This window comes from Meleagris gallopavo, chromosome 6 (genome assembly GCF_905368555.1).
Source record: "Meleagris gallopavo chromosome 6, MGAL_WU_HG_1.1, whole genome shotgun sequence".
Classification (NCBI taxonomy): domain Eukaryota; kingdom Metazoa; phylum Chordata; class Aves; order Galliformes; family Phasianidae; genus Meleagris; species Meleagris gallopavo.
In genome coordinates, this window is record NC_139409.1 from 40,565,376 (window position 1) to 40,580,282 (window position 14,907).

At 49.1% G+C, this 14,907-nt stretch overlaps 1 protein-coding gene across 3 annotated transcripts; it reads right to left on the bottom strand.

Moving 5' to 3' along the window:
* Positions 1–880: 880 nt before the first annotated feature.
* GASK1A (golgi associated kinase 1A) lies at positions 881–13,872 on the bottom strand. Of its 3 annotated transcripts, none has more exons than XM_085226429.1 (6): positions 13,579–13,872; positions 7,589–8,479; positions 3,956–4,095; positions 3,293–3,415; positions 2,984–3,087; positions 2,715–2,853 (listed from the first exon to the last, which is right to left on the bottom strand). In XM_085226429.1, exons 1-5 carry the CDS (start codon positions 13,732–13,734, stop codon positions 2,988–2,990), a joined length of 1,410 nt encoding a protein of 469 aa, XP_085082555.1. In that variant the 5' UTR covers positions 13,735–13,872; the 3' UTR covers positions 2,715–2,853; positions 2,984–2,987. The 3 variants fall into 3 exon arrangements, with proteins under 3 accessions (XP_010711210.2, XP_085082555.1, XP_085082554.1); XM_085226428.1 differs by having other exon boundaries at positions 3,947–4,095; XM_010712908.4 differs by lacking the exon at positions 3,956–4,095 and having other exon boundaries at positions 881–2,853.
* Positions 13,873–14,907: the final 1,035 nt, after the last annotated feature.

Sequence of the window (14,907 nt, forward strand, 5' to 3'; positions counted from 1 at the left end):
CTCTTTTTTTCTATAAGCTGTAAATCTGCTGCGTGCCGGCGAAGCCCTCAGGTTGTGCGTGCAGGCATACGTTGCTTATCTAATAAGCTGCTTCCTAGGCTCCAGTGATGCTGCTACTTATGTCATAAATTCCATGATCTCCCCTCTACTGGTCATTAATCTGCTCCATTTCCCGACAATTTTACACTCTTTTGATAAACCGTTTGTCTAACCACTTGACGGAAACAATGTCGAAATCTTACCTTAGGCATTCTCTCCACTAATGAAGAAAATCCATCACGAGGAGAGTTTATCTATTTCTTTGTTGGACGTAAATAAAACGTCAGGCTAATTTGCTTCCATTAATCTTAAAGCCATTGCTACGATGATATTCTTATGTCAGAGAGGTGTTGTTTTTTTTTTTCCTTTTCCACATAAATATTTAAACAAGTACCTAAAGCACAAATAAATTGCTTTCTGAAAGGCGGGTTATTTTTATATCCAGTCATTTAACAATAAATTTGCTCAGGGCCGAGCTTCCAGGGCTTCCAGCCTTCTGGTTCTGTATGCCTTTACATGAGCAGGGATCTCACGGTTCTCAGTGGGTGCTCAGGATGCTCAGCAAGATCTGCAAAGGTGGAAGGATTTGGTGTCTTATGGCTGCAATGGGCAGGTCAAGTAGCAGCCTGCAAATGCTGCAAGAAGGCCTTCTGGAGAAGCTTTCCTTCTTCCACAGGCACTCCTCCTCTGTTTTTCCAGGTGGCTTGCTTTTGGGGGATATTTATGCCAATGTTACTGGGTCTTCATGCCCAGGGTCACAGGAGAGCTTGTTTGTACATATTGGGCAGATATACGTATTTTGATTCAGGCACATAAAGGCTCACAGATGTTCCCACATGTGTTTAGCCAGCAAACTCATGTTACAGCTAAGGAAATGCCAAAAAGCTAGAAAGATTCCCCAGTATCTCATGCAATGCTAAAGTCAAGCAATCAGAAGCACAACAAAGATTGCTGCTCAGCCCAGAAAAGCAAAGAGCTTTAGCCACTGTGCATCACCCTCCTTCCCCTCTCTCCTTGCTAAGAACTCAGCTTGCATGGGATGATGAACTCTCTTTTAGTGAAGTTTCTCATTTTAATGACTATTACTAATGATACACATCCAAACTAATGCCACAGCTACATGGTGTGTTTTCTGGATTTCATTTTGTTCCATTGCATTGTGTTCATTATGTCCAAAGAAGTGCAATAAAGCTGTGAATGGTCTGGAGCACAAGGGAGCTGGAGTTGTTCAGACTGGAGAAGAGGAGGCTCAGGGGAGACCTGCAGCTGGCTGTAGTGAGGTGGGGGTCAGTCTCTGCTCCCAGCTGCTCTAACAGCGATAGGATGGGAGAGAATGGCCTCAAGTTGCACCAGGGAAGGTTCAGGTTGGATATTAGGAAATATTTCTTCTCAGAAAGAGCAGTGAGGCAGTGGCACAGGCTGCCCAGGGAGGTGGTGCAGTCACCGTCCCTGGAGGTGCTGAAGAACCGTGTGGATGTGGCACTGAGGGACATAATTTAGTGGGCGTGGTGGTGGTAGGTGATCTTCTCTTTTCCAACCTTAATGATTCCAGCCTTAGTGATTCTATGATTTTATGATTATTAATCTAATTTATTATTATGGGTGAGACATTTTGGCCCCAGGATGAGTTATTTTGTTCTCCTCCATTCTTACAAACCTCCTCAGAATGAATTCTCATACAGGCCACCCTGGCATAGGAGGAGATGATGATAGCAGATAGGCTTTCCTTTGCCAGCACCAGGGCAGGACCACAGCAAAGTCTTCGGGATGCTGAGGTGCAGGCAAGGCTGCGTGCCAGTGCTTTCTGAGAGCACTCACGCTCACTGATTAATGTCACTCCAGCCTCACTTCATCTTCTCTTAAGCAAGAGGAAAAGGTAATTGCCTACACTTATCAGCATGGCTACAAAAGTATCCCCTGGCAGGCTCTAAACCTGACACACTGCTGAGATGGATGCAAGAGGAGCAGTGTGAGTGCCTGCTTTCTGCCTCTCTGGCTGCACAGGTGGACAGTTTCTCCAGCTCAAGGGCAACAGGGCAGCAGTTTGCACAGACTCCCATGCTGGTCTCCTCTACTTCATTCAGGGCTCTCAGTCCTGACTATTGAGGACCAATGTATACACTTTTGGCTGGTAGGCAATGCTGGAAGATATGATAAAGGTGGGGCAGGGTCTCTTTTGTTGCATGCTCACATGGCGTTTTGCACTTGGTTGCTTTCTGTCGAAGGTGTCCTGGGTGTTTGGAAGGCAGACTCAGCTCTGGGGACTTGTCCTTGATTATTAGGGTTCACTCTGCTTTTCCCCACACCACTCCAGAGTCTCTACTTTTGTTATTTTGGGAACATCCAAAATCTCACAGATGTTCTCCTTCTTTGAAAACTCCACGTTGAGCAGATTGTGTGATAAATCTTGCTTAATGCCTTTCCAAACATCCGTTGGTTGTTTCAGAAAGTCTCCTCTTCCTCTCTCCTACACCCCACAACCCCTTGTCCTTTTCCAGGACATCCTACTAACAGGGTTAATAAAAAGACACCTTTTGGAGAAGCAAGAACCCACATGCAGTTTCATATTGCAGACCACTGAGGGCATGAGGTCACTGTAGGGCTCAGCGCGGTATGTCCCTCATCACAGTCAGGTTGTGCTCTTGGAGATACTGCAGCAGGATTTGTCCCCGCCTCTCCAGGACCTGCAGCAGAGGCCACAGCCCCGCAGCACCTCCCTGGCTCTCCCAGAGCTCCTGGTCCCTGTACAGCGACTTCAGCAGCCTGTGGGCCAGGCAGCCTGACCTCAGTGTGGCCACAGCTGTCTCTGGGAAGCTGAAATGATGAATAGAGATGGATTCTGCCATCAGTTACACTGACCCAGAAATTGTCAAAGCCTGCACATGAGAAACAGGAAGGTAGGGAGGAGATATCCCACCAAGTGCTTACGCACTGCCCATCTCACCTGTCTATGCCCTGCAGCAGCCTGAAGTTGAGCTTTGCCTCTGGTTGCTGTGGCCGGCCTGCGTTGTCGATGAACACCAGCTGGGATGGAGTGCTCCTCCGGACCTGCCAGCAGAGGAGAGAAGGAGAAGCTTGCCTACCCTGAGGAGTCACCAGTCTAGTGTTTTAGGCTGGCTTTTTAGTGCACTGAGTAACCCTGAGAGCCTTTGGGATCTGCAGCTGCCAGCACCGCCCAGGCATCTTATATTTTGTCCAGAGCAGCCTCTGGGACATGGGCAGGAGAAAGGGATCACAGGGGCTGGGGACGTACCAGAATGTGCACCAGGAACAACTCGGATGGGTTTCGACACTTTTCATGGAGCATCTCCTCCACACAGGGCTCAGAGGCATCAGGCTCAAATCCACAGCAATATCGGTCCAGGCGGTCATGAATCTGTGGGAGATATTTGGGGTCCTCAGTGGGAGCGGATGCCCAGCATGGGCAGGTCCTAAGTGTTTCTCACAAGGAGCTTTTCTTGTTCAGATGGAAATAACATGTTTTTAAGGATCCTAGGTGGTCATTAAGTAGAAAAGCTGCTTACACCAGTGCATGAGAGAGACAGGGAAGCACTCAGAAGCTGAGACTTGCAAAATGCCTTGGGACTGGAGAGGAGCCTGACAGAGGTGACAATGACAAGTTTTTCTGTTGGAGTTCAGACACCACATGCTGTACAGACCAAGTAGGCTATGCTTGCAGCTGAAATTAAAGGAAGGGCTACGCAAAGGGGAATGCAAAATAACCTCAATGAGACATGTCAGCTAAGTGTCAGGGCTGTGAAGCAAGGCAAGTTCAGCAGCAAGCAGCCCAGCTGTAGCACAGAGTTTGTTGAGATGGCTGGTGTTGAGCCAGGAGCCAAGGCTCAGGATGCACAGAAGCTTCTGAAGCAGTTGCAGAGCTGTAAACTGTCAAGGGTGAGCAACTTACAAGTGATACCTGCTCATCTCATCTGATAATGAGTAAAATTTAACAAGTTGTGCTTTGAGACAGGGCCCAGTAGGAAACACAGCTATGCACTCAGGAAGATGCCACAGGAAGTGCAAGGTTTGTTTTCCATGGCTATTACTTCCATAACCCTGCAAGAAACAGATTAGTCCCACACCAGAGATCCTTAACAAATCCCTCTATTTCCTGACATTTAATGAAGCACTCTAGTCAGCATTTCTCCACTGAGAGAGCTACCCATTAAAGTGCTAAAGTGCTTTTTGACATGAAACACATTGAAATGAAAGAAAACATCACATTTCTTCCATACATTTCCTTTGTCCACATACTAAAAAGCTCAGCACACCAATTTCTCTCACCCGCAGCGTTGTTTTCTTTCATAGCAGAATAATAGTCTGCACAGAAGGTGAAGACAGTCTGGGATGATTTATGCAGACATTAAATGCGCTCATGTATCAGGGAGAAGCAGCTCTGCACAGTCCTGGAGACACCACACAGAAGCCCATGATAGTTACGGTCGGGAGAAGTTTTGGGCCAAATTCCCAACAAACCAGCATGGTTCTGCAAAAGCCACCAGGGTGTGGAAATCCTGAGTCCAAGACGCCAAGAAGGAGAAGGAGACATTGCGGTAAGGATGCTGTGGTTATGGTGGTGGTGATGAGTCAATACTTCCCGAGCACCCCTCTGAAGTTTGCCAGCACTCCCAGCAGTTGGAGGCAGGGAGTCAAGCTGGAATGCGCATGAAGAAAACCCAGGAGGAGAGAGATGGAGACAGCATGCACAGAGTGGTGCTCTGCCCTGTCTCAGCCACCTCCAGTCCCCCATAGACATCTGAAAACAAGGACATTTGGTGCCAGACTCACGATTTGTATGGTGGAGGCTGATTCTGGTGTGCCAGATGAACCCTGAGAGATGGACCAGCTGGGTAGTGGCACATTTAGAGCACCTCCACAGTTCTGACCAGTTGTACCCCACCAGCTTTCCCCGTGTCACTTACATTCACATCCAAATGACCCTCGCAAAGGGTGCATCAGGTCCTACTGCTGTAACACAGATACATGAGCCACACCTTCTCCCATCTGCTCAGCCCAAGATCTGTTACGAGCACCTTTAAGTTTCTCTTTGATTCCAGGTTTGGCTGGGATGGGGACCACTTCTCCCAGCACCAAGAGTCACCACTTCAGCTTCCTGATGAAGAGGAAAGGGGAAATTGCCATAGAAAAGCTCATTACAGAGGGGTAGCCATCATCAGGAAGAGGCTGGGCCTGCCAGGACCACTGCATCCTGAAGGACTGAGTCAGCAAGGTAGTCTGGGTGTTAAACAGGTGATAAAACAGCATAAAAAACAAATGTCTGCATTTGTCTTTTGTTTTGGTCTTTCTGCTGGGTGCAGGGAGGAAAAAAAAAGGGAAGGACCAGAACTTTGCTTGTGCAGCCTTGAGGGGAAAGTATTTGTCAAACATAATTTTCAATTGCTGGAGCTCTCAAGTAGTGCATTGACAAGTCTGAGTAACTCTTGCATCACCAGAAAGAGAAGAGGGCCAGGGGGAACCATGTGCAAGAATCCTGGACTCGCAGAGCCCTGGAGACATCTGTGGTCGCTACCACAGCATTTGGATCAAGTCCTGAATTTCTACATTCCTTGTTTTCAGCAAAAAGCTCTGAAACACGGAGAGCAGATGTGAAGAAGTAAAATTCTAAAGCCTTCTAGAAGACAAGGAAGATCTCAATGCGTGGTTGAGGGCTGCAGGAAGGGTTCAAAGCTCATGGCTTCCCACTCTCTAGTATGTGCTGCAGAATGCTAGAGCCATTTCTGAAAGATGTAATTCCATTTCTACGGCATCCTGCTGGCTTCGTGCCTCTTTGTGTGATTTTTCCACATGGGAGGATTCCATTGGAACTATTAAGAGAAAAATTTGTGGATTGCTCTTTGATTTATCATTTCACTCTTTCAGCCCTCTGAGGGAAATTTTCCTTAAAACTGGATGGCTTTTGCTTCTGGAGACTCAGCTTTTCCACTGTGCTCAATAGGATTTGGGCCTGGGGGAGGGAAAGGAGTTGGTTAATCTTCCCATTTGTTTGGCTGTTTCATCTAAAATACTTCCAAGCCCAGCCACGACTGCTCCTCCTCTGCCAGCCACAGTCCGATGTTATAAAGATTAATGGTCAGAGTGTGCAAAAAGAAGGGAAAAAAAAAAAAGAGCAACGAGAGCACACATTTAATCATCTTTTTTTTTTCTTTTTTTTCCTTTTTTTTTTTTTTTCTAATGTATGTATCTATATATATAATTGCCCTTTCAGATAGTTTCCCCTTGTCTACTAATTGAAGTTGCAGCTGTGAAGTGCCTGAACGGGTCTTCTTTCCATAGCAATCTCTTTTGCCTCCTCAAGGTTGCTCCATAATACATGATAACTGCCTGTGATGTGCAGTAATCTCTCACAGCACAGGCTATGATTTTCCAGACAGAAGATGAGACACTGTTTACTCTAAGGAAGAGGAGGAGGAGAAAAAGCACTACCAAGCAAAGGCGCATGAGTGCTGACCCCCATGCAGCACATCTCTGGACCAAGCACATGGAAGCCCCAGGGCTGGTGCAGGAGATGCTGCCTTCACCAAGCAGTGCCCTGTCCTGAGCCACTGCAGCACTCACGTGATGCACAGCAAAGGAAGCCACGCTGGGATGAATCTGTACCACATGAGAGCAGACATTCATATCTTCTAAAAAGCCAGCAATTATGAAACTTAAGCCTCCAGAAAATGCACTTTCTGAGCATGAAAAATATATATTTTCGTTTAAAGACAGCCTACTCTGAAAAGAAAAAATAAATAGACTTGTGCGTTCTTGTGCTGCACTGTGATGGAGAGATGAAGGAAAGCTGCCTGGTAGCAGGGATTTTCTTCTTGTTGTCAGAAGGACTTTGCCTGGGCTTGAAGCCTGGAGGATTCACTACATGTTAAAATCCCTGGAGCTGAGCAGAAAAAATTTCCTCTTTGTTTTGAATTTTGCCTGGCAAATCCAATCATCCAGAGCCAAACTCAGCTCCACAGGTGTCCATGTTCCTTGAAAGGCCATGTTTGCTTCGTGGCTGAGCGTACAAAGGCAGGGACAGGCCCAGTGTAGGTTTTGGAGATGTTCTTCTTAGCATCCTGCTGGTTACTGGTGCTCACCACAAGCTCACCCAAGTCATGTGTGAGAGTCACCACCTGAGAAGGGTCATGTGGAAGATGAAGGCACTGGAACAGGTTGCCCAGTGGTGTGGTTGATGCTTCATCCCTAGAGACTTTTAAGGTGAGGCTGGATCAGGCCCTGGGTACCCTGATCTAGCTGTGATGTCTCTGTTTATGGCAGGGGAATTGGATTAGATGGCTTTCAGAGGTCCCTTCCAACTCTAAGGATTCTATGATTCTATGATTCTAAGATCTTTGGGACATCCCAGAAAGTGCCAAATGATACCTCAGCGGTGGTATTTTGGCTCATGTTTTGATACTCTCACCCAAGAAAACACAACTCCTGTGCTACCCCTAGTAGAGAAAGATGTGATGGACAGAGAGTTGTGGCCAGGTGCAGGAGCACCCGGTGTCCCATGCAGTGTTAATGGCAGCCTCCCTCGCCCAAGCCCTACCTGTAGGAGGAAGTCGAAGAGCGCCAAGCGGCCCCACTCACCGCGCTGGATGCTTGCACAGGCTGTGTCTCCTGCCACCGGGGCCACAATGTTGGATCGTAGCATCTCCTGATACTGCAGCCACCCCAGAGCACAGGAGTTCTGGTCATTGTTGGTGTCCTCCAGGTGCTGGACATCGGGTGCCCACCAGATGAGGGGCCGGGGAGCACCATTGGTGTAGCTGTAGGGTAGGATGGGGCTGGAGAAGCGGCGGGCCACTGCAGGCAGGCTCCTATTCAGCCCCAAGACCCTGTCCAGATGGAAGGCCACCACCTCATAGAGGTCTGTGGAGCGTTTGATGAGCCCACATCGCCCATCCCCACAGTCCTCCCCTGGACTGGCAGGCTGGGTGTCACCGTCAGCATGCAGACGGATGCGCAGGACCTGCCCATGGGCTGGCACACGCCGTTTGGAGACTACTTGGCCATGGGCCAGCAGCTCCATCTTCTGGATGTCATCCTCTGAGAGCCATGGTGGGACTGTCTCACCAAAACACAGCCTGTCCTCTTGAGGTGAGCCGCCCCACCTGCATGGCTGATCCATACAAGGAGAAGGCACTGGGGCACCCTGCTGCCTCAGCCACCGTCCTTTCCCCCTATGTCTTTTTGCCCCCCAGCTGGGGGGCTTGTCCCCACATGGGGTGATGGCCACATCTCGCCGGGGCCGGGGTGCCAGCAGGAGCGATGCAGGTGCTGGAGGTGCTGGTGCCAAGTGGGGCGAAGGGGCCCGGCCATGGTCCCCATTTGGTGGTGAGGGGAGGTAGGAGAGTGCCAGCAGGGCCAGGACCAACAAGACTACCAGAGCCAATAGGGAAGGGTGCTTCAGCCCCGTCCTTCTCCACGGTCGTTGGGCCTGTGGATCAAAAGGAAGAAAGTCATCAGGAGTTTCTGCATTAGTAAGCCACTGTGTCTGCTTTGCCCTAAAGCCATTGCAGAGATCACAGCACCAGCACTGCTGAAAAGCCACCTTGCTGGCTGGGACCTGTGTTGGTACCAAGCTCTCATATCCTCCTTGCTGGTGGCCAGCCTACCTTATAAGTCTCTGTTTTCCAGCCCAGCACCACCCATCTGCTTTCCCAGCAATTCAGTAACAAGGTTTGAGACAAATAAGTAGGGAACAAGGCCTTGTTCCTCATTGCTTTGCAATTATTTATTTTGGAAGTACAAGCATGGTGGGACAATATACTGCCAAGGAAGGGATAAGGAATTGTTTGTAAGAGTAAAAGCTTGAAAAAACAAAAGATGAAATGCTGTAGGAGAGGGAGCCAGCAGTCAGAGTGTCTTCCAGAAGGCAGCGCACAAGAACCACAGAATGGTTTGGGTTGGAAGGAACCTTAAAGACCACAGAGTTCCACCCCCCTGCCGTGAACAGGAACACTTCCCACTAGACCGGGTTGCCCAAAGCCCCATCCAGCCTGGTCTTAAACACCTCAAATGGAGCTATGGAGCATCCATAGCTTCTCAGGGCAGGAATGCTTTCCTCACACAGCTTACACTGACCTCCTCCCATAAATCTCCAGATCCATGTTAGAAACACGGGGCAAAAATAAAGAGGAGTTTCTCAGAAACCTCACACCCATATGAGTATTTTTCAGAGCCTTGCTCCAAACAACCCAAATAACAATTTTGCATTCCTAAAATCAGACCTTAAGTGCTGCCATCAATGTTCATGAATGCACTTGGGAACTCATACGTTAATGGTGCAGAAAGCACTTGTGTGTGCACAGCCACCGAGACCACCTTTAAGTAGGTAAATTCACACCCTTGAGGGTGCACACAGAAGTCATTTGAGAAACACTAAAAATGCAATGGGAAAAACCCTATTTATTCCAGTAGGGGAAAGCATCAATGGTCACAGAGAGCCAAACGGGTGGTAATGATTATCCTTTTTTTAAAATGTCAAGTTCGTTTGCAGAGTGAGTGGTTGAAGCATTCTTACTGCCTGAAACTGCTTTGCCCTCACCCTGGGCAGGTTTGCTTTGGGCACTGCAAGCCTGAAGTCCTTCAGTGTGAGCCTGGACCACCATTTCCCTACTCAGCTTGCTGAGCCTGATTTTCCCTGCTACATCGACAGTAATAAGGGAAAAAAAGTGTGAGTACATCCTATATGTTATTTCTGGCAGCCAATATTGCAAATTTAATAATAACCTAGATGATACAGCATTGCAGAAATGGTGCTATATTTACAAGCCATGGGTAAATCCTTTTCTAAAGAAAACTTCTCCAAGCTCATGCAGTAAAAAATGCTGCACTTGAAGCTATGGCTTCAATTCAGCCTGAAATGAAAACCATACATACTGTTCCACTTTGCCAGCTTGACAAACTGACAGTACAGCATGTCTTCTCTAGAAATTAGGTACATTTCCCAGCAGGCTAACTAAAAAACTAAAAAAGCCCATAAAAAGGCTTCAGAGAGGTGCTGTTCATTCCAGGACACCAAGGAGCAAACAATGTACATGCTCACGTATCACATGGACATAGAGCATAACCTGGGTTCCTGAAGGCTGGCCTTCAGGAGGGATAAAAAACTTTCTGAGTGTGGGTCAGAGGATTTTATCTTTGATGCTTTGTTCCCAGGGCGCCTGAATCTTGGCGGAATTTGCAGCAGAGAAGCCTGTTTTCAAATTGCTTTCCAAAGTGCATCAAATTGGCTGTGTTGAGCTTGGAAGAAAAGAAAAACAAACCCCAAACTTCATTATCCAGGAATGTAAGAAACAGCCTTAAAACCACAAAAGATGCCATAGAAATACATGGCCTTTAAATGCGAGATTCATACCCGCTCCCCTCTGGAATCTGCCAAATAAACCACAGAATTGTGTGGACAGCAGGCAACGCAGCCCACCGAGACCAAATTAACAAAGACCACTTGAACAGCCACCAGAAATCCTCATCCGCAGCCCACCCTCCAGGAGATCCTGCAAAGCCTTGCACTCATCACAGCTGCCCAGGAACGTGGGGCTGACAGGGGCACATCCACACGATTCACCACATGGCATCTCTGCCAGGAATGGCACAGCACCATCCTTCTGGTTATGGTTGGAAAATGCATGAGTTTATCAACAGGAAAGCTTGCAGCAGCCAGGAGACCAAATCTCTTTCTCACCAGAGCTGAAGGAAATCCCCAGCAGAGCTCATGATTCAAGTGCTAAGTACCTTCCTATATCATCCTGCCGGGGAAAGATATACGGCTTGCCAAGTGGGGCTTTACTAAGACAGCTCTTGAATTACAGCCACCAGCCCCGAGGCAGCCCCAGCCCCCTTCAGACCCCATCAGATGTACAAAAGGGGCCACAGCAACCCAGGGGCAGAGGGATGCTGGATCTTCTGCCACGTGTTGCTGGGTCTGTCCTGCTAAACCTTCCCAGCTGGCACATGGGAACGTTCAGCTCTATGATTGATGGAAAGGGCACTTTCCATCTTGATGCTATCTCTGGTACAACTCATATTCCCACCAATTTAATCCCTGGAATCAGCACATAGTACCACCAGAGCCAACAGTCTCTGAGATGCTCCACTTACAGTGTTTGAAGCTTGAGCCTCATGGTCCTGCTGCTGCCTGCTGGGTTTTCCTTGCCTCCTCTCCCTGCTGTACCCCAGATGCACACAGGATGGCTTTCCCATGTGCGCGGGGAAGCTGCAAGAGGGGCCCCTTCCCCAGCAGAACAGATGTGGCTTGCCTTTGTGCAACATCTGCGCTGCGTGTGCCCGCACATCTCAAACAGTGCTGCCTTTGTGCAGTGGGAGCCGCACAGAGGATGCTCTGGAGGAGGGCAGCAGCCTGCAGACTGCATGCTGGGGTTGTCTGTGTCTAATCCTGCACACACGCTGCCTCTGCATGCTGGTTTCCTTCTGGTGGAGAACAATGCACTTTCTTCCTCACGTTCTGCAGGACCCAGAAGCCCTGCTCCTCATGACTCCTGTCCAGCTGCAGCATGGGACTCAGCTGCATTGCTGATTTCTACAGCATGCCCAAAGACAGGACAGCAACAACAGCAAGGAGCCCAGAGCCACTTCAAGTCCCTGTCCTCACAATGTCCCTGACCCCAAAGCTTCTTCCTTCCAGAGGAAGGAAGCTCACCAACTTTGGCTCCTTACCTTCAGTGGGGTTGAGCCGGTTCAGCTCCTTTCTGCATTACAGCAGCAAAGAGCAAAAGTGCTGGAAAGTGACATCTTTTTGCAGAGCGTTTTGAGCTACATGGGCTACAGGGGGGAATATATTAACATGAAATCAAATTCTGTTCCCTTCTTGCTCTTGGTGAGCTTACCAATCCTGTTGATGAGTGCCTGAAGAACTGCCAAACCTCTCTTACACATTTCTGGGACTCGATCCAGTTCTATTTGTTTTATTGGGGGTTACGTTTTCCCCGTGGCTGAGCTTGGGGTGAATTTCAACCCTCTTTTGATTTTCAGCCTTCATAGACTGGCTGCAGAATGCTCTCAGCACATTTCGGTGGAGGCAGTGTGAGCGGGCTGGCTCCATCTCCTCTCGCTTGCTCCAAGGGATTTTTTTCTTCCTGGAGAGCAAAGGAGTGCATTCGTAGGATTCCACAGCTGCAGCCAGGAGTGGGGGGACAGCGGGGCCATTCAGCCCCAGGCTAGATTGAAAACAGAATTGTTCAGACGTGCCCATCCTCAAATACAGGAAGATAATAATTTCATTCAATTTAAACCATTCCTTCAGTTCCTATGCAGAAAATTAAAGGGAAAGGAATCTGCTTCCTGCCTGGCTTTGCCTCTGCCTCTCACTTTCCCTTCTCCCAGCAGACCTCACCAGGTGAATGAATGGGCACTGTCCTAGGGCACGGCGAGCAGCCGCAGAGCTCTGAGCCAGTGAAGCAGGAGGTGCATTGGCAGCTCTGCAAGAGCAGTAATAACGTGCAGTCAGCCCCTCTTGGTCATAGTGCCTCATGCCGGGAGAACAATGGAGCTGTTGGAAATTCCTTGCTGGTAGATTTTAAAGCCAGAAGCTGGAAGTAGTCAGAAATCATCTGAGTGTCTTGCTTAGGGTTTATGCACAGATGAAGCAACAGGACAAGCAGCTCAGGCAAAGCTGGAAATCAATCCCCTTCACTGTCACTAACCTGCCTTCGAGGGTCTAGATCAAACGCTAATTAAAAGTGAAATCAATCAATAGAGGAATTCACCAAGAAGAAACAATGGCATCATCAGACCTGCTCTTGCAAAGGGAGAATGGAAATCCAGGTGGAAAGAGAATGCTCTGCTCCAGCAGGGAGACCACAGCAGCACCTGGCACACACTGTGGACACTGTGAAAGGCTGCACAGTGCAGGCAGGAAGGGAGGGCAGTGATGCAGGGGAAGCCTGGCATGGGGAGAGCTGCCTTGCTTCTTCCTTTGTGGGGAAGAGCCACTTCTGCTCCCTAAATGTGTGGCACCCTCCCCATTTGTTCTTTTTTTCCTTTTTCTGAAGATTGTTAATTATGAAACTCAGATCAGTGTGTGCAAGTGGTGGTGGGATGGACAGTGCCGAGTGCCACATCTCCCTGCACAAACACACACACACCAGCACTGCTGCCACAACAGACACACTGGCTCCCAAGGCCACGCTGCTCCAGGGACTTAGAGACCTTGAGGTGACATGGGTAACGCTGCCACAGAGATTCACTGCTTCTGATTAAATATTCTTTCTTCCGTGAGACCACCAGACAAAATGCATCACCCTGCCTGATAGCAGCATCTCATCCCAAGGAACTGTGTCTGTGAATATCCTCACAACTTGCTGTGTGCATTCCCCATACTATCAGCAAAGACAGACCTATGCTGGAGCCTTGCCTACATGTCCCAGCCCCAGGAAAGGTCCCTCCACACTGATTTCCCCAGAGATGGGTCAGCTGGGGGACGTCCTTGCATCGCATCCCATAGGGTTGGTGCCTCTGGGAAGGCTCTGCACCTCCTCCCACCCACAGCTCAGCAAGGAGACCCCCATATCATACCATGGCTGGCAGTATCTGTCGGCTCACTGCTCCTGGTGGGCTTCGCTGCACTCGGTCACCGTTGGGCTGACACTGCTCCCCAGCAGCAGTTCCGTGGAGAACCAGGATATTAAATACATTATTTATATATAAAATATCTGGGTGGCTGATCCACATCCCCTGTCCCCCAGGCGCCAGGCCAGGCGCTGCCGCCCCGTGCCCTTCAGGCTGGCGGCAGTCCCTGCGCTGAGGACTCCTGGCCAAGTCCAGCCGCCAGTTTTCCAACTCGGCAGCAGCCCGGACCCACCTCCCGGTGGGGGGAGCAGAGAGGCTGGGAAGAGGGGAGCAGGCATTTGAAGAGTCTCTTTTTCACAATAAAAGCCCTTCTTGCTGCTTTTTTTTCCTTTTTTTCTTTTAAAAACGGAGGATCGATTTGATCCAGGAGGTGCAGGTAAAGGGTGAAGTGACACGAATTGCTCCTGAGCTGGGACAAGCGGAGGAGCGGCAGAGCCTGGGGACCCCACAGGTCCCACAGCACTGCACCTGGCAATGTGAGCCCCAGGTCTGCATGTGTGTGCCCAAAAATACCTTTCAAAGGTTCCTAACAGTGTCTGCTGCTGTTCAAAAGCAGCACGGCAGAGAGCCATATGACAGCTGGAGTGGTGGGGAGAAGATTTCCGAGCAACTTGAAAGGAGTTCATGTGTTAAAGGCCATTTTTGGTGCTCTGGCCATTGAGATTGATTGGCATCATTTGTATTATGATCTACAATCTATAATCTATGATTAGTCATAGAATCACAGAATCATAGAGTATCTCAAGTTGGAATGGACCCACAGGATCAATGAGTCCAGCTCCCAGATCCACACAGCACCACCCAAAACCCAAACCCAATGTCTGAGAGTGCTGTCCAAACGCTCCCTGAACTCTGGCACTTGGGGCCGTGCCCACTGCCCTGGGCAGCCCGTTCCATGCCCACCGCCCTCTGGTGCCATTGGAACAGGCGTGGATGGCTGCTGCAGGAGGCAGATGTAAGGGATCAGCAGCCAAACTGCAGTGATAAATCCACAGAGCCTAGAGACAGATGCTCCAACCTCAGCATTCAAAAATTTTGATCTCATTCCCACATATTCCTACTTCCCATGGAGAAGTACTTTAACAATGTTCACTGTGCAAAAAGAAAAATAAATTAAATATGTTCACATTCTACCTGAGCTTTGTGGCCCAGAGGAGTCCATGGGGCATTGCTGTGGGAGGAGGGGGGATGCAGGGTGCTGCAAGTCCGGTCACACCTGCAAATTCATGGAATCACAGAATCATTCATAGAATCATAAGGTTTGAAAAGCCCTCT